Source organism: Camelina sativa, chromosome 17, assembly GCF_000633955.1.
Source record: "Camelina sativa cultivar DH55 chromosome 17, Cs, whole genome shotgun sequence".
NCBI classification, from domain to species: domain Eukaryota; kingdom Viridiplantae; phylum Streptophyta; class Magnoliopsida; order Brassicales; family Brassicaceae; genus Camelina; species Camelina sativa.
Genome location: NC_025701.1, coordinates 29,241,162 through 29,259,211, shown reverse-complemented (window position 1 = coordinate 29,259,211; position 18,050 = coordinate 29,241,162). Strand labels below are relative to the sequence as shown.

At 37.0% G+C, this 18,050-nt stretch overlaps 3 protein-coding genes and 1 non-coding gene across 4 annotated transcripts; 2 read left to right on the top strand and 2 right to left on the bottom strand.

Moving 5' to 3' along the window:
• LOC104759895 lies at positions 615–5,573 on the top strand. The gene is made up of 3 exons (XM_019239018.1): positions 615–2,117; positions 2,669–3,670; positions 4,374–5,573. Exons 1-3 carry the CDS (start codon positions 681–683, stop codon positions 5,556–5,558), a joined length of 3,624 nt encoding a protein of 1,207 aa, XP_019094563.1. The 5' UTR covers positions 615–680; the 3' UTR covers positions 5,559–5,573.
• LOC104758284 (QWRF motif-containing protein 2-like) lies at positions 5,765–9,815 on the bottom strand. Its single transcript, XM_010481121.2, has 6 exons — positions 8,034–9,815; positions 7,564–7,683; positions 6,790–6,906; positions 6,604–6,693; positions 6,347–6,454; positions 5,765–6,228 (listed from the first exon to the last, which is right to left on the bottom strand). The coding sequence occupies exons 1-6, from the start codon at positions 9,501–9,503 to the stop codon at positions 6,148–6,150; spliced, it is 1,986 nt and encodes a 661-aa protein (XP_010479423.1). The 5' UTR covers positions 9,504–9,815; the 3' UTR covers positions 5,765–6,147.
• Positions 15,522–17,849, bottom strand: LOC104758285 (FAD-linked sulfhydryl oxidase ERV1). The gene is made up of 6 exons (XM_010481122.2): positions 17,609–17,849; positions 17,152–17,229; positions 16,758–16,805; positions 16,503–16,567; positions 16,347–16,424; positions 15,522–16,243 (listed from the first exon to the last, which is right to left on the bottom strand). Exons 1-6 carry the CDS (start codon positions 17,813–17,815, stop codon positions 16,138–16,140), a joined length of 582 nt encoding a protein of 193 aa, XP_010479424.1. The 5' UTR covers positions 17,816–17,849; the 3' UTR covers positions 15,522–16,137.
• On the top strand, positions 17,956–18,027 carry TRNAC-GCA. The gene has a single exon. It is a non-coding gene; the product is annotated as a tRNA-Cys (tRNA).

Genomic DNA, 18,050 nt, shown 5'->3' with positions numbered 1-18,050 from the left:
TTCTTTTTTTTTAAAATGGTAATGTTGTTTTTAAGAAAAAAAAATATTACCTTGGCTCCTTTCCATTATGTATGTAATTAATAGATTTATAAATTTTTTTGTTGATAAAATTGAAGTTTATCAATTAATGAAATTTACAGGAAATAATATTAATGATGGAGAAAAAATATGATATTTAATTAAAGAAAAAGATAAACAAATGAGACGTGTACGCGTCTGATTCAATGAGTACACCCACACATAATATATAAGATTTTTTTTTTTTTTTTGGCAGTGAATAGCAATTAACCTAATAAGTAGGTTTTATTAGGGTTAACTTAACCTCTTCTTAACAAGTGTCGTTTTTTTTTTCTTTCTCACTCTCACTATATGGAAATTTTAAAAATTTACTTTTATTTTTTTTACTTTTCCTTTTCTCCATATACTGGAATTTACACTAAAAGATTAGAGATTAAGCTAATGGAGAATATATCCCGGGATTATATTTTCCTTTTTTACTAATAAACCCCTTTTTCAATTGTTATCACAACAGTGAACAAAGAGTTTACCGACTTAAAAACTATATATGTGTCCACACAGACACATAAAACATTATCTTTCTTTTTGCTAATCACTCCCAAGTTTCTTAGGGTTTTTAATCAAAAAGAAAAGAAAAAACTTCTGAAACGTATCGGAGAAGTATGGATCTTAAAACAACGCTTGATCAGTGTCCGCCGTTGAGAAAGCAACTCACCTCTCTGAAACACAGATTCTTACAGCCACTCAATCAAGACGATTTGACGACAAGTTACGAACGACGACCAAAGCGAAAGTTTTCTTCTCTTCCTCTTGGTGATGATGACGGCCAAAAAGATCCTTCTTCTTGGAAACGCATACGCTTTACACTCCGACGAGAGAAGGAAGACGACGCCGTTTTCGTCGAGTCTCCTAGGGTTAAAAGTAGTCAATTGACGATACGACAGCGTTCTACTAGTGACGACTCGCCTGATACGATGAAACACAGAGTCGAAGAAGCAGAAGAAGAAGGGTTTACAAGCGATGCTGTTTTCTATAAGCCTTGGTTTGATAATTTACGATTGAAACGACAGCGTTTGGGTGAAGATCAAGATCCTTCTTCTTGTTCTCCGTCTGTAGATGACATCGCTGCTCTCACTCTCATCCAGTTTTCCCGTGATAATCGGCAATCGAAAACACAAACCCTAGTACCTCAACCGCAAACGCAGACGCAGACGCGAACGCAGACGCAAACGCAGACGCAGACGCAGTCGCAGACGCAAACGCAAACGCAAACTCAACAGCAGACGGCAGTGAAGTCTGATTTGTTCGAGTGTACCGTATGTGGAAAAGGGTTTACTACCTATCAAGCTTTAGGTGGTCACAAGGCTAGCCACAGGGTTAAACCGCCACTGACGCTTGTTGAAAACGCAGGAGCAGACGGTGGAGATAAAACGCGGACAAAGATGTTGGCCCCTTCTGGGAAGATCCACAAGTGTTCTATATGTCATGTTGTGTTCCCGACGGGACAAGCACTAGGTGGACACAAACGCCGTCACTACGAAGGCGTTCTCGGCGGTCACAAGTTGAGTCCCGATAGTAATGCGAGCAGCCTTGTAACAAAAGTGTTGGATCCAGAACAGAGTTTAAGTGTGAGTGAAAACGTTCTTCTCAGTGGTCACAAACGTAATCAGGACGAGGTTGTTCACAAGTTGAGTCCCGATAGTAATGGGAGCCTTGTTACAAAAGTGTTGAGTCCAGAACTGAGTGAAAACGTTCTTCTCAGTGGTCACAAACTCAGTCAGGAAGAGGTTGTTCCCAGTGTAGACAAGTGGAGTCTCAGTGATGCGAGTGTTGCAAAAAATTTGGTGAATCTAGAGCTAAGTCTCGGGGAGAGTAATGGTCTACTCGGGGGTCAGAAACGTAGTCAGGAGGATGAGGAGGTTGTTCTTGGAGAAAACAAGTGGAGTCCTAGTTGTAATGGGAGTGGTGTAACAAATGTGTCAGAACCAGAGCAGACCCAAAGGAGATTGATAGATCTTAATAGCCTTCCGTCACCGGAGTTTGATGAATCTGGAGTCAGAGATGTCGAGGAAGTTGATAGTGCAATCATGTTAGCGAACTAAAGCCTTGTCAAGAAAATGTTTTTATTTCAATTCTGTTATAAGGATCAAGGTTCTTACTTTGTGTTGTTATAATTCTGCACATGTTCATTCATCCGGTTTATTAAACAAATTCATATTAATGTAGTTTAACTAACCAAGATTCTGTGTTGAGTGATTTGAGTTTGCTACATCTTCGAGAACACACAAACAAAAAAACACAGACACTTAATTGGGGGCCTTTTAGATTAAAGAAATCTTTAAAAATTAAAACTTTATAAGAGGTTAATGCTTAAAAACAGAGTATGTTAAACAGAGTATAACAAACCTATGATGTTAAATTGTAACGCCAGAAAGCATTAGTTACAAAGTTTGTACTTCATAAAAAAAAAAAAAAAAAGGAAAAGTCAGTCGGGAGAAAAAGAAAAAGAAAAAAAAAANGACAGCGTTCTACTAGTGACGACTCGCCTGATACGATGAAACACAGAGTCGAAGAAGCAGAAGAAGAAGGGTTTACAAGCGATGCTGTTTTCTATAAGCCTTGGTTTGATAATTTACGATTGAAACGACAGCGTTTGGGTGAAGATCAAGATCCTTCTTCTTGTTCTCCGTCTGTAGATGACATCGCTGCTCTCACTCTCATCCAGTTTTCCCGTGATAATCGGCAATCGAAAACACAAACCCTAGTACCTCAACCGCAAACGCAGACGCAGACGCGAACGCAGACGCAAACGCAGACGCAGACGCAGTCGCAGACGCAAACGCAAACGCAAACTCAACAGCAGACGGCAGTGAAGTCTGATTTGTTCGAGTGTACCGTATGTGGAAAAGGGTTTACTACCTATCAAGCTTTAGGTGGTCACAAGGCTAGCCACAGGGTTAAACCGCCACTGACGCTTGTTGAAAACGCAGGAGCAGACGGTGGAGATAAAACGCGGACAAAGATGTTGGCCCCTTCTGGGAAGATCCACAAGTGTTCTATATGTCATGTTGTGTTCCCGACGGGACAAGCACTAGGTGGACACAAACGCCGTCACTACGAAGGCGTTCTCGGCGGTCACAAGTTGAGTCCCGATAGTAATGCGAGCAGCCTTGTAACAAAAGTGTTGGATCCAGAACAGAGTTTAAGTGTGAGTGAAAACGTTCTTCTCAGTGGTCACAAACGTAATCAGGACGAGGTTGTTCACAAGTTGAGTCCCGATAGTAATGGGAGCCTTGTTACAAAAGTGTTGAGTCCAGAACTGAGTGAAAACGTTCTTCTCAGTGGTCACAAACTCAGTCAGGAAGAGGTTGTTCCCAGTGTAGACAAGTGGAGTCTCAGTGATGCGAGTGTTGCAAAAAATTTGGTGAATCTAGAGCTAAGTCTCGGGGAGAGTAATGGTCTACTCGGGGGTCAGAAACGTAGTCAGGAGGATGAGGAGGTTGTTCTTGGAGAAAACAAGTGGAGTCCTAGTTGTAATGGGAGTGGTGTAACAAATGTGTCAGAACCAGAGCAGACCCAAAGGAGATTGATAGATCTTAATAGCCTTCCGTCACCGGAGTTTGATGAATCTGGAGTCAGAGATGTCGAGGAAGTTGATAGTGCAATCATGTTAGCGAACTAAAGCCTTGTCAAGAAAATGTTTTTATTTCAATTCTGTTATAAGGATCAAGGTTCTTACTTTGTGTTGTTATAATTCTGCACATGTTCATTCATCCGGTTTATTAAACAAATTCATATTAATGTAGTTTAACTAACCAAGATTCTGTGTTGAGTGATTTGAGTTTGCTACATCTTCGAGAACACACAAACAAAAAAACACAGACACTTAATTGGGGGCCTTTTAGATTAAAGAAATCTTTAAAAATTAAAACTTTATAAGAGGTTAATGCTTAAAAACAGAGTATGTTAAACAGAGTATAACAAACCTATGATGTTAAATTGTAACGCCAGAAAGCATTAGTTACAAAGTTTGTACTTCATAAAAAAAAAAAAAAAAAGGAAAAGTCAGTCGGGAGAAAAAGAAAAAGAAAAAAAAAAAATGTAAAATAAAAAATTGACTTTTATGTAATTAAGGAAAACTACTCCAGTCAAGAAATAGAAATCGAACTAACCTAAAGATATTCTGAGACCTCCAGCAACAAAAAAACCTAACCGACTATAAAACTAGTATATATATCTGAGTGATCCGTCAAGGAAACAGTCAGTACTCAATTCTATATCTCTTTAGTAATTCAACTCTGGTTTGTTTACAAAGTCTCTCTCAAGTTTTCGTAGTCACCAAGAAAAAAAAGTAGGGTTTTTTTTTTGTATCTGATAGATATCGGAAGAGAATAGGTATGGCTATCTCAACGCACTTGAAACAGATCTTAACGAAGGTGAATCAAGTTTCACCGTCGATGTCTGTGGCCGATCTGAAGAAAAAACTAGAACTTTGGATGCAAGAAAACAAAGACGGTTTACTAGTCGACGACGATGTTTTCGTTGAGAGCTTTTTGGAAACGATCGAACGTAATTGTTCTGCAACTGGTGATCAAGATCCGAATTCGGAACGCAGAGTCATAAAAGCGATAGAACACAGATTCTTAGAAGGAGTAGGAGGAGGAGAAGAAGATAGTAGTGAGCGGACTCAAAGACAGCGGTTTGGTTACGACGGCGTTTCGACTGAGACGGGTTTGGATAGTAGTGAGCGGACTCAAAGACAGCGGTTTGGTGATGATGAAGATTGTTTCTCGGAACAGAGTTCATCCTTCTTGGAAACTAACCCGCGAGAAGGAGAAAGACAAGGAGGGTTTGCTAACAACGATGCTTTCCTTGAGCTTTTGGTTGAAAATATTGAGCGATCAAGACGAGGTCAAAAGCGTTCTTCTTCTTCTGATGATGATGATGTTAAAGATCCTTCTTCCTCTTCTTCTCTGTCTGAAGATGAAATCGCTGCTCTCTTTCACAAACGGCATTCACCAACACAACCTGAAACGCAACCCCAACTGAAACAGAAACGGCAGATGCTGAACAAGTCTGATGCGTACAAGTGCAGTGTCTGTGGAAAAGAGTTTACTACATTCCAAGCTTTAGGTGGTCACAAGGCTGGCCACAGGATTAAGCCGCTTCTTGTTGAAGGTGGAGAAAAAACGAGGCAAAAGTTGTTGGCACCATCTGGTAAAATCCACAAGTGTTCTATTTGTCATAGAGTGTTTCCCACGGGACAATCCCTCGGTGGACACAAACGCCTTCATTACGAAGGCGCTCTCGGAGGTCACAAAGACAGCATGGACGTGGAGGCCGTTTCCCAAGGAGACAAGTTGAGTCCTGGAGGTAATGTTGGTGTTGTAACACATGTACCTGACCCAAAGCAGAGCCTAGAGGGACTGATAGATACGAACAGAGTGCTGTCGCCAGGAGACGTTGAGAGTGCAAACGAGCTTCGACAAGAAGAAGGAAGTACCAATGCTAACAGGATTCAGTTTTTTAACTTTTTTTGAACTGTTTACCAATTCTAGATTAGTTTTTTTTTTGTTCTTTGATAAAATTCTTGACTAAGGTTACTTTATGTTATCTCATACCCCTGATGTGGGACTGTTTTGAACTCTTACTAGTGTTATAAAACTTTTTGGAGGTTCCCCACAAAAGCAAAAGGAACTATCAGAGTTGAGGTGAGAGTGTCCTCTTTTTAACAACTAGAAACGAGTCAATGACAAGACATCTTAATATGAAAGAACGGCAACAAGTCTAGAACTAGAAAAAGAAGACAATCAGTAATTCATCAGATCATACATTACTACATCTTTATATGTACACAAGCGAAAGAACCATTAGAAACACTTCTGTATACAAAAACTAAGCTTACTTACTTTTAGAGGAATTACCTGCAATCTTACCAAAAAAAACAAACGTAGAACTAAAAGAGCAAGAGAGGGAGAGATGATAATCCGCGAATCTCACCTTGATCTTGGTTTGAAAACGATAAGGTCGGGATTCGTGGAAGGATAAGGCCCGTGTTAGCAACTCTGTTCTTGGTGAGTAGTGTAGTCAAAAAGAACAAATCTGTTCTCTTGAGGAATATCAGTTTTTCTACAGTTGTGAAGTCAAGCTGCTTGTGATTGGTATCCGACTTAGTTGTATTACGTGCGTTTTCATGCTACAATCCGTAACCTGGTTATTGCGTTTACACCAAAGCGATGTCAGAAATGAGTAGAGACATCGCAAAGTAATCCAAACCCGAAAACAAGAAACCAATTATAAAGAGAAATGAAGATAAAGACCCCTTTACCTGCATAGCTGCTACTCTTGATAAGCAATCTTGACATCTTTCAAGCAAAACCTTTTCCTTAGCAGTTACATTCACAGTTTCGACCATTACAGAATTCATCTCATCCACCTAAACGGACATAAATGAGTTTAAACCATAAAAACAAGGGTTGTGATAGAATAGCTCAATATAGGTAACACTTCAGACCCAAAAGGTTCAATAGACTCAAAAGATGTGTTTTAACTTCGAAAAACCTGAGAGAGACAGAGCATTTATACCTTCAATGTCAGTGAGAATATGGAAGATGACATAGCTTGCATTACATCGACAGCTGAACTAACAGCATGCTTGAGGTCTTGGATATCAACCTAAACAATTCAAGGAGCATAGTAATTTTTTTAATAACCTAAAGTTTTTAGATTAGGCAATCATCATATCAGGGTTTATAACGCAAAATTACTAACCACGGTTTTTCCAACTATTGGTAGACGAAGCGTGCTGGCTTTCAAGGATTCGGTTGCTCCTGACAAAGAACTTGAATGATCTCTATCCAGAAGAGACCATTCTTCTAGAAAACCCATCTACAGTTAAATACACACAGAAAACACGTTTAGTAATTTACTAATACAAAAAAACCACATTCATAATCTCTTTTATATTTTCTTATCTGCCTCTCCTGTAGGGATTTACTATCAGTTTTCATTTCAAAATAAATAAAATCTCATGTTTCTTATGATGATTCCTTGTCAAAGATTCAAGATACTGTATTGTGGAATGATTCTAAGTAAGTAAGTATACCAACTTCTAAAGGTAGATATAAAAATCTACCTACCATACATAAATACTTAATTAGAGTCCAAACGTTTTTGCTAAACACGTTACAGGACAGATACCATTGCAAAACTTTATTTTCTTCTTACGGAAAGAAGGAATCACTAAGCTAAATTCCATAGAATAACTGTCTTATTTCTCAAAAATAGAAGACAAAAGAAAACGTCTGAACTGGGAATTGGCCCTTTTAAAGTAAGAAATCGTAAGATACCATTCTACATAATTGAGTTAAATCCAAAACTTTATTTTCTTATTTCGGAAAGACGGAACCACTAAGCTAAATTCCATAGAATAACTGTCTTATTCTTAAAAATAGAAGAAAAAAGAAACGTCTTAATTGGGACATTGGTGGATTGGCCCTTTTAAAGTAAGAAATCGTAAGAACTTAAAAGAGATCAAATTCTTACCTGTCCCCTCAGAATAGAAGCCAGTTTCAATTTTTGCCTTAGCAAAAGCAACTTGATTCGTTTTAAAGTGACACTGTGCCGCAGTTCTGAGATTGATACCCATGCATTCCACAGGTTTTTCTGGCAAAGAGAAAAAACAAGAGAGTAAATTTACATTTTCTGGCAAAGAGAAACCGGTAGATATAAAGATTTAGTTATACTCAAAACCATGTTCTTGAAATATTAAAAAAGAAAATACACCCTCATTATTTTTTTCTATGCAGAAAAATTGACTACTCTTTCACTGTATTAGTTCAGTAAGATTTTAAAACTCATGGTTTTCAAGATCCTACATATAGCTGAACAAATCATACCTTTTCTAAATCTACTGCAGTGGCTAAAAGTATTTACATCCCAGAAGGGGAACAAATCCATAACAGTCAAGGTATTGACCACAAAAGGTAATGAAAAACTCAAGAGTTAAGCCATACCTCTGCATTCAATCTTTGAACCATAACAGTAGAGTCTGCCCTCGCATTGACAAACCGCCACTGTAGGTATCGGTTATACAGAAGCCTCAACAAATGTGCATCCATAACACGATCTTCCCCAATTTTCCCTCTCCTAATGTCAGCAGAGAAACTAAGAATCGAAGGCGTGTTGTTGCGGTTATAAGCGTTCATTTGATCAGAAACACCATTTCTCACTCGAGAAGGACTAGAAAGTGCCCTAGCTGGAGATGATGTAGTAGTCGCCCAAAGCTTACTTGGTGAGGCAGAGCGAATAGCAGAACCTCTTATAGGGGAAGCCATACCACGAGGAGATGATAAAGGAACAGCATCACTAGAAAACCGTTTCGAAAGACCAAATTTTGATGATATACTACTTGCTTTCAAACCCGGACTAGAGGATAAAGGGGAGCCAGGATCCTGCAACCGCCTTAACCGGCTATTAGTCTCTTGCCAGAACCTAGCAGAAGCCATAATATTGCGAGGCAAGCTCTTAGATTTAGAGATTTCCCCATTAACACCAGAGCCACATTCCTGAACACCATTAGTGCTACCAGAAGAAACACTATCAGTATCAGAAGCAGTGAAGTCGCAGGAAACACTAGACGTCAGACCATTGGTAGGTCTTCTCTGGCTATCATCTCCAGTTTCCAAATACTCATCCCTACCTCCCAAATCTAAACTCACAGAAACCCTAGGGCTCTCATCAATCATAGAATTATGCAACATTGACCTCCCAACAAACCCAGATCCAAGCTTTCCTCTATCACTGCCACAATCTAAGCTTCTAGAAAGCGAATTCGGCACAACAGATTCAGAATCCCCTCTCCGAGAAGCTCCAGGCCACCGTTGCTGGTCCACAGGCTTTGAGTTCTCTCTCTGATCTCGAACCGGCGTCGATCTCCGCCGCTCAGGAGTAGGTTTCCGGTGAGAAACCGGCGTAGAAGTAGTAGTCTCTTTCTTTTTACTAATCGGAAGAGAAAAGGCTTCACCTTGAAACGAAACAGACAAACTCCTAGTGGAAGTGATAAGCATCTTCGTAGCCGCCGACATTTCACTACCTACAGCGACGGGAGCCGGAGAAGGTCGACGACGGTCCACGGATTGAGACCGTTTAGGTAACAAAGACGGCGTTTTGACGGAGTTAGAAGCGGAATTCGTGGTGGAGCGAGAGAGTAAAGGCGACGGAGATGGGTACCGCTTACTTGTTCTGAGCACTGCAGAGGAAGAAGAAGAGGAGGAAGAGGATGTGGTGGTGGTGGTGGTGGTGGTGGTAGTGGTTGTGGTGTTGGAAGAGACAGAGTGAGAAGGAGAAGGAGATAAGTAGCGAGAAGGGACTTGTTTGCCTCTGGGTCGTCTCTGTACGCCATTGTTGGTAACGGGTTGAGGTTTATCTTGTCGATCTCGAGGTGGGTTTCGTTGGTCAGTGGTTGAAATCGCTGCAGCCACCATTCTCGTCGGAAAAAACTATTCCTTTGTTTTTTTTCTTCCGTAGTGATCCTCACATTGCATTCAAGAGATTTGTGTGTTCTTCCTCCAAAACACTGACCCCAAAGATGAAAAATTTCAGGGATTTTTGGGTACCAAATCGAAGAAGGATTTTGGGATTTGCTTTTTTTTTTTTTTTCTTTCACAGCCGAAGGAGACGAGAGAGAGAGAGAGATGGGGAGATGTGGGGAGAAATTGCAAGTGGGGTTTGTGAATTTGGAGTTTCCTGAGAAACTTTTTTGTTTTGTTTTTGTTTTTGTTTATGAGTGTCTGAGAGAGAGCTTTCTCCTTAGTATATGTTTAATATTATTAATTTTTTTGCTTTTTCAGAGGTTTACATCAACTTTAAAAGCTTCGTTTTGCCCTAAAACTATATATGTTTAAATTCTAATTAATCATTTGTTTTGGTTTTTGGATGTTTATTCTTAATCTTCTTTATTTAACTTTTTTTTTTTTTGGAAGATCAGAAGTTTAATAGTATCGTTTTTGTGGTATTTTCTACTTTCTAGTTCCCACAGTAAGATATGATTCTTTTTTATTAAAAAAAATCTCTCTTATCCCTTTCAAGTTTGAAGCACTTAACAAAACTAGCCATGATTTTGTATGAACTAACTTTTTAAATATGAAATGTTTGTATGTATTTAGGTAGAAATAATGGCATGAATAAATCAAGAATTTTTATACATATGGAGAATCCAATGCAAAATTGAAACTATTCTCTGAAAATAGTTATATGAACTCAAAAAGTTTTAGTTAGTTAAGTTTCAGTATTGTCAGAAATCTGTGTGATCTCACATGCCATTAGCTATAAGCCTATAACTAACCATAATTCAAAAAAAAACTTGGAATTTGAGTAGAGATTTTTCCTCTTCCAGCTATCGTGGTTTGTTTTATGACAAAAAAATCCATCTATATAGTTTTTTAAAAAATCCACTTATAATTCGTTATATGTTGCTTATTTGATATTTATAATATCATGTTGTTGAGATTAATTTAATCATCAAAAACCGTTTAATTGAAAATATGGGTTTTATTTATCTTTATGCTTTATGAAAAGTTGATTTGAATATTTGCATGTGCTCAAATTGATACTTTTCTTAGAATTGTCACTAGGGATTACTTTTGGCTCTCTTTTACTTAAGAGAGCATTCCTTGGCTTTCAAAGTTTGTTAATTCACCGCTAAATATCTCTATCTTAAGTCTTAACCGATAAATATATACACAAACTAATATAAGCAAAAAAAAAAAACATAGATGAAACAAAAAAAATAAAAATAAGAGAGAGATATAAATAAGTGAATGAATAATGATAATTTACTAATTTCTAGAATATGAACCATGAAAGCTGACAATCAAATACGTCGTCGGCAACTCGGCATTATCCAATTCTTACGTTTCAAATATAATAACGATTTATCCCCTCAAATATATATGCCTAATGAGAAATTTGAGTTTTTTCTTCTGTATGAAAAAAACAGTATGTATTTATACGCATTTGTAGAGACATTGATGTGTACATATTATGATTTAGATCCATATCGAATTCTAACTTTTTTTTTATTAAAAAAAATCCACTAAAATAAGAAATACGTCTACTCTTGAGTCTTGATTGGTTTGGTCGTCTACGGTCAAGATATAGTCAACTAAATAGAAAAAGGATAAGAGTCAATTGACTCAATTTACTTAATTCCAATTTTTTCTTGAAGGAAGAAACTTCATACTAGTATGTATGTATGTGTGTGAGAGAGAGATAAATAAATAGTAGTATTTCAAACTACAAGCAAAGTAATGTATTGTGCAATTGGTATTAAGGAAATACTAATTGAAAATCAAAGAGATGTAATGTCACTTTTAGCTTCCATTAATATTTTTCTTGCTTTGGAGTGAGTATTAGTTAGTCCATTTTTAGTCATTTTTGCTTAGAGTCAAAGCTTTCTTAAACAACTCTCTTAATTTATTGATAACCTAGTTTATTATAATTTATCTAATGTTCATTTCTTGACATCATATTTACAATTATTAATAGCTTTCTTATATATATATATATAATTCTAAATATGTTAACAACAAAATAACTAATTCAATAAAATGGTGACTTGTTTATAAGAACAACACTTGTTATTCGACTAAGTGGTAATACTTTATATATAGATATATGTAAATGACAATGGTAATAATATTATATTGTAGTATTAAACTTTAAAATCATTTATTCAAAATTTTATAATTATTTTCTTAATTTGTATTTCTAATTTTTTATCTTATGAATAGAGACAATAATTTCACCCAATATAATTGTTTTGGAGATTGAATTTACATTATGATATTGGTATTGATTGGTAAACATACACAAAGTATTACAAGTGGTACCGCTATGATTTTTTACCAATCACAAAAACTTTACCAAAATCTTTATTAAAAACTTTACTCTCAGCTTTTTTGTACAATTTTCACGTACAGCTCTTCCTTACAATTTTGCACTATTCCATAAAAGCTTACAGCTTCAGCTTACAGCTTTTCTGTACAGCTTTGGCTACGTTACCAATCAGATCCATTATAGTATATAATATATTAATACTAGAAATAATTTATTTCAGCCAATATAAGTTTATTTTTCCAAAAAGTACTTACCTCAATCGATTCGAAAACAGAATACGGACGGCACATCCCCTAAAACTCCGGGATTGTGTTCATCTTGTATACGTGAACGAAGAAGATTTTTGTATTGTATCAAAATATAATTTCGTAATCTGTATTGTGATCAATCAATCTTAAAACTAAATATTATGGTTAAACCACTAAACCGAAAATGTCGAATAAGGTGAGGGGATGGCATCTCTTTGATTGTTATTAATTGGAAAAAGGGAAAAGGCCTTTAAGTAAGACCCATCTCTCTCTCACACACAAACACAAAACACTCTCTAACTACTTTGACAACTTCATTACACTAAAAAAGCAATAGCGTACAGTGCAATGATTTTCTTTTTATTTGCATTGAGTTTTCATTTCTTTTTTTCTTTTCTATAACTCACCTAAGCACACTATAAGATTTGAACATAACTTATTAAACGGTGATAGTGATAATACAAATCATTAAACTATATACGTTCTATCAACTTTTTTTGTTGAAATGTGGATGAAACAATTTCTCAGGACAAAAGTTATATGCATGTCTAGTTCTAATCCCTAAAATATTAGACCAAAAATCTAGTGCCAACAAATGCCAATAATTGTTTGCATTTTGTGAGAACTTCATCAAAATATCCAAATTGTAACATTTTTTCTAAATTATTTCCATCAATAGACAAGTCAATCCAAATTTTAGCAGTTTTTCTCTTTTTTTTTTTAGTTATATTGAAGAGTTTTAAAACCACCATAAAGCATTTAGCTTAAAAGTAGTTTAGTTTTGAAAGTACCTTAAATCATTTAGCTTTAAAGTTGTTTAACTTATTATATATCTATAACCCATATGATCACGATGCAAACTAGACGATACGTTAGATGTCATTGTTGGGGTACTTGTAGTTGAAATTATAAAAGAGATCTTTATAAATTCTTAACGTTAGGTCTGATATATAACTACACGCATGTACTGTGGTAGGTTTTTGGTTGCCTTTTTATTAATAAGCTTGTTAAGCCCCATATCTACTTGTAAATTGTAATAAACTTTTTTAAAAAACGAAGTCACTTATGGATTTAATATTAAATTGTTTATCAGCCAAGTTTCTTAAGATCATGTGACTTGAAGCATACTCCATATATTATTGACTAATCATTTTATATATTCAGTTGAGAGACCAATATTAGTTAGCCAACTTTGAAAGTAATTAAAATATTAAAAACCCTTTTTGACAAACAAGTAGTAAAGTAACAATTATAGATTTTAATATTGGGTCACCTTTCTGCTTTCCAGACTTAGAACAATCCTTTCCACTTAATCCCAACACATTCTTCTTCGAAAAAGCTTTTTTCAAAGGATCTTCACTTTATTTATAGATAATGTGTATTGTTTCTGTAATAATTATACTCACTGTATACAACATTCCACTATATTATGAATAGTCTCGAACAAGCTTAGTTGCTTTAATAAGTGTGTAATGGTGAGAAATACAAATTTTTAGTTAATCCCCAAATAGAATATTCTCTATATTATATTAGAAGCATAGTTCTTGAGAACTCAATATTTACTCGATTATTTATGGGGTTTGCACAAAACATGATACACATGGAGAGCTGGTGTAAAAATATTTTAAAATTGTCCATCGTAATTAAGTAATTATGTAGTACAGTAGTAGTATTATATTTATCTAATTATGCGTGCCCTTGAATCAAACTTAAGATGTGATTTTAAGTACTTGATTTTTAGTTGTTCCCAAGTTTCTTAGAGGTAACGTTTCATCACATATATGCCACAAGAAAAAGTATGGAAGGAAGAAGAATAAAAAATATAACTAAAGAAGAAATTTTAGCACGAGCTAAATTTGATGGTAAATGCATAACCAACAACAACCCATACACATTTAGACTTATCAAAAATTCAGTTATTGGGTTATACATTACTTAAGAATTGGTAATTATTGTTTTAACGATTAATTTCAGTTATTCCGTCAAATCATTTTTAATGTAATCGACACATTTTTGTAATTATTTAACTTAACTAAATGTTAAATAATTCACCAGTTACCACTTAATAGTTAATACTATCAATTATCAGTCGAACATCTCTATCTAACAACTTTTGTTTCCTCCATTTTTTCGAGTCTTTATTTACTTGAAATTTCTTAGAAAAGGATTGTAAATAGTTAAAAGATACTCTCTTTTTTTTCTTTTTTCTTTCTGTTGTAAATTTCATAAATTATATATTATCAAGGTCAATATAGATAACGAGAGTCTGGAAAAAGCAGAGTTCGCCCTAATATTTTTTCTCCCTCAGACACTATTCCCAAGGCGCCGCTACCAACTCTTCTCCCCGACGCCGGTAGAGCTCCGGCTCACTGGCGTCGGGTTCTACCTCTTCTGGCAAGCTCTACAATCCTCTACTGCATCGTTTTCTCCTTTGTTTCTTGGTCTCTTGTTTTCCCCGGAGTTCCCTCGAGATTCTGGATCTCAACTCCGAGCATGCTTCAGCTTCGTTCTCCCCTCCCCCTGCCTCAGTTTCTGGTGAATCGTCTCGATGTGCCTACGCCTTCGTGGTCCCAGCCACGAGATGTTCCCTCTAAGTCCCCTGAACGCCCCAATTGCCTTGATTCCCGCCGATCTTATCGCCTCTTAAAACTGTCAACCGCAACAACTCTCCGCTCCTTGGAAGTTTTTCCCCTCACCAAGTGGTTTGCTTGGCTGCAACTGGACGGGAGCTCTGTTTTGACACTGGAGCCGATGAAGACTTTGACGGTGAAATCTACATCCTTGGCGCTCCCTAGCATAACATTGATTCCGCTCTCCAGGTTCGACTTTCACTCTTTACCCAATTTCCTGGCCTCTAGGATATCTTGGTTAGTTGCGTTGCCCCTGAACTGGAATATGCGTAGATCCGCTAAAGCTGTTTTGAACCCAACCCGTCTAGACCTCTGTGTCACCTGGTTGCTTGGTTGTACTCGACAAGAAGGTTCTGAATGTAAAGTCTGCATCCTCAGAACCGGTTGTGATAAATTTACTTCAAGCTCAAAATCTTTAGAATCGAGTTTCTCTACTTGGTCAAGTCGGGGTCCCCTCGGTAGTAGAGTCTCGGTTTCTTTTGATTGGCTTGACATCTATTTGTGTCGAGGAAAGTTGATTACTTTGGTATGGAGGACTGCATTGCAGAGCTATGTTCTTAACCCTGAACCATCTCTCTGGCGATTTATGCTGCTTGCATCTGTTGATCCTATTTGCCGCATATCACCAAACCCTCAACTCCTTCAGCCTCAGTGTATAACTAGGCTTAAACTCGGCACTATGGTTCCACCTCTGCGGAGTGGGGATTACCGCTGTTTAGCCAGTTTGTTCTCTCCATTATTTCCTTGTTCCAAGCTCTCCAATTTGCATACCATCTACTTGTTGAAGTTCCCTCATTTAGGTTTGAAGAATAGGGGCATTATGATCACCATTCCAAGGAGTAGTGGTTACCCCAACCTCTTCAAGCTTCCCCCTCTCAACCTTAAAACCGCAACCACTTTTACAGTGATCGGTAATCAGAGCATTCACAACCCTGCTGACACCTTAGACAAAGCACTACTTCGTGTAGACTTTCTCATTTCGATGAGATCCTCAGCTTTGACTGCTTCATCGCCACCCAGTCTTCAAATCAAGACAGTGGCCACCTTCTCTTCCAATGACTTGTTCATGGAAGCTGCATGGATATTTCTTGACCTCACATGCTCCAGCTTGCTATTCAGCACTTGGTCCATAGCTCTCAAGATCCTTATATCTTTGCTACTATCTATCCTTGTACTATCGTTGTCTTTAAATTTGGGGTATGCCCTCTACTGTTGTTTAAGCTATTTCTACCTGCTTTGTATGTTACTTTCTAGTTAATGGAATGGAAGCACATGGTTGTTCAAAAAAAAAAAATATATATTATCAAGGTCAATACAAATATAAGTAGTTAATAAAAATGGGTCTAAAAGTCCATTGAAGTGCCATGGAGATCACAACTTTTCTGCTCACACTCTAACTTGCCCCATCTTGCATCCACTCTCTCGCAAGGGAACACCAATTTCCCCAAACTGCAAAACCAATTTTAGAATCACATTGCTTTGGGATATGCAAGAATGCACCCACAATAATTAACCTCGGTACATTTAGCATTAACCTTCTTTACAGTGTTACCTTCTATTTACGGTGTTGTGTACATGGCAAAGCCACTGCGAGAACTCCTCCTGAGATCCAGCTTGTGCGGGATTTGATCTTTTATGAACATAACCGAGAGAATGAGTGATCAAAATCAACTACAGTAAGTTGCAATGAGCTAAGAGATAGCATTACCTTAGGATTTCTTTGAAGTGATCCGCACATTCTCTACAAGGGTACATTCGAGAGAGTATCGACATCTACAGAAAAAGAGGTGGTTCATTATTAGCTTTCACAGGAAAAACACTTCGAGACTGCAAGTTCTTGAGAATGAATGATCGAAAAAGTTAAGACTTGATAGACTTTTTGAAGTTTCAAGTTCAACTTCATCTAATAAAGTAACGCCTACAAAGTAAATAAGCTAATAGACTAGGGCAGGAAGAGTTGTACCAGTTCTTTAACATCCTTCTTTTGTTGCCTTGTTGGCTTTTCTGGATACTGATGGGAAAAATAGAAACATCTGATTCAGAATACATACTCTAGTTTAACCAATTCACAAACATCTACTTAAAAAACTGCTAGAGGTCTCATCAAGGTAATGAGATAGAAGTATGAAATGAAAAAAAAATTGAACTAAAATCATTTGTTTTACTCTGTAAAACCAGCAAACCTAAAGCAAGAACCAAAAGTGAATCAAAGAGCAATCGCCCAAAGACTTTGCCAATAAACAATCAATCAAAACACAAAAGAACCTCTAAGTCAGTTTATCATCCCTCCTGAACCACGGGTGTTCAAGGGAAGTGTAAAATACGACTAATTTGAGAAAAAGAAAGCAAGACTCAACCTGCGCAGCAAGAGTGTGCAAAAATGTCCATGTAGCTCTCCCAAGATCCTCTTTAGTCACAGGACCTATAGACTTTTCCTGAAAAGAACATGAAATAAGTTTGGTGTTTCGTATCAACAAAATCTATTGCTGTATGGATAGGTCGCATAACACTGACCAAATTCTTATCAATGAGAGGCTTAAAGGTGAAAATTAACCTTAAACTTCGATACAAGATATACATACAGCCTATTAATTTCATGGCTAGTTACCAGTAGTAATTTACTTACAGACACAGTAGAGACCCGCTATGAACTAAATTTCAATCAAGAGAGACGATTTCTAAACCAGAAAAGGTAGAAAGGGTTTATTGGGGAATTTCATCGAACACATTGGTGATCATAATATGCAGATGAAAGGTTTTGAAAGATAGGAACGCAAACTCGGAATAATTGATGAAACCCGAATAAATTTGTACCTTGAAAGGGAGTTTCTGAAGACTAGAGGAACTGTTGGTTGCGATTGGTGGAGAAGAAGAAGTGTCCAAGGAGATGATTGGGTTTTGGACTGTGGATGACGAAGGACGACTATTTTGGATGCCGATGAAATTGGACAGGTGAGTTTGGACGCAGTTTGATAGTTTCTCGAAGGTCTGGAGAAGAGGCTGCCATGGATTCTCACCCATTTTGCTTCTTTTGTTTGTCTGAGAATTTTTTACTAAAGAGACAAAGAACTGTGTTCAAATTGTTCGCAAGTGTTTGTTTTATTGCTTTTTGTTTTGTCTGAATAGGAATATAAATATTAGAAAGAGCAAATAAGTCAATTGGGTCCATAGCTCAGTGGTAGAGCAATTGACTGCAGATCAATAGGTCACCGGTTCGAACCCGGTTGGACCCTTCTTCTTTTTTTGCTGCTGTCCA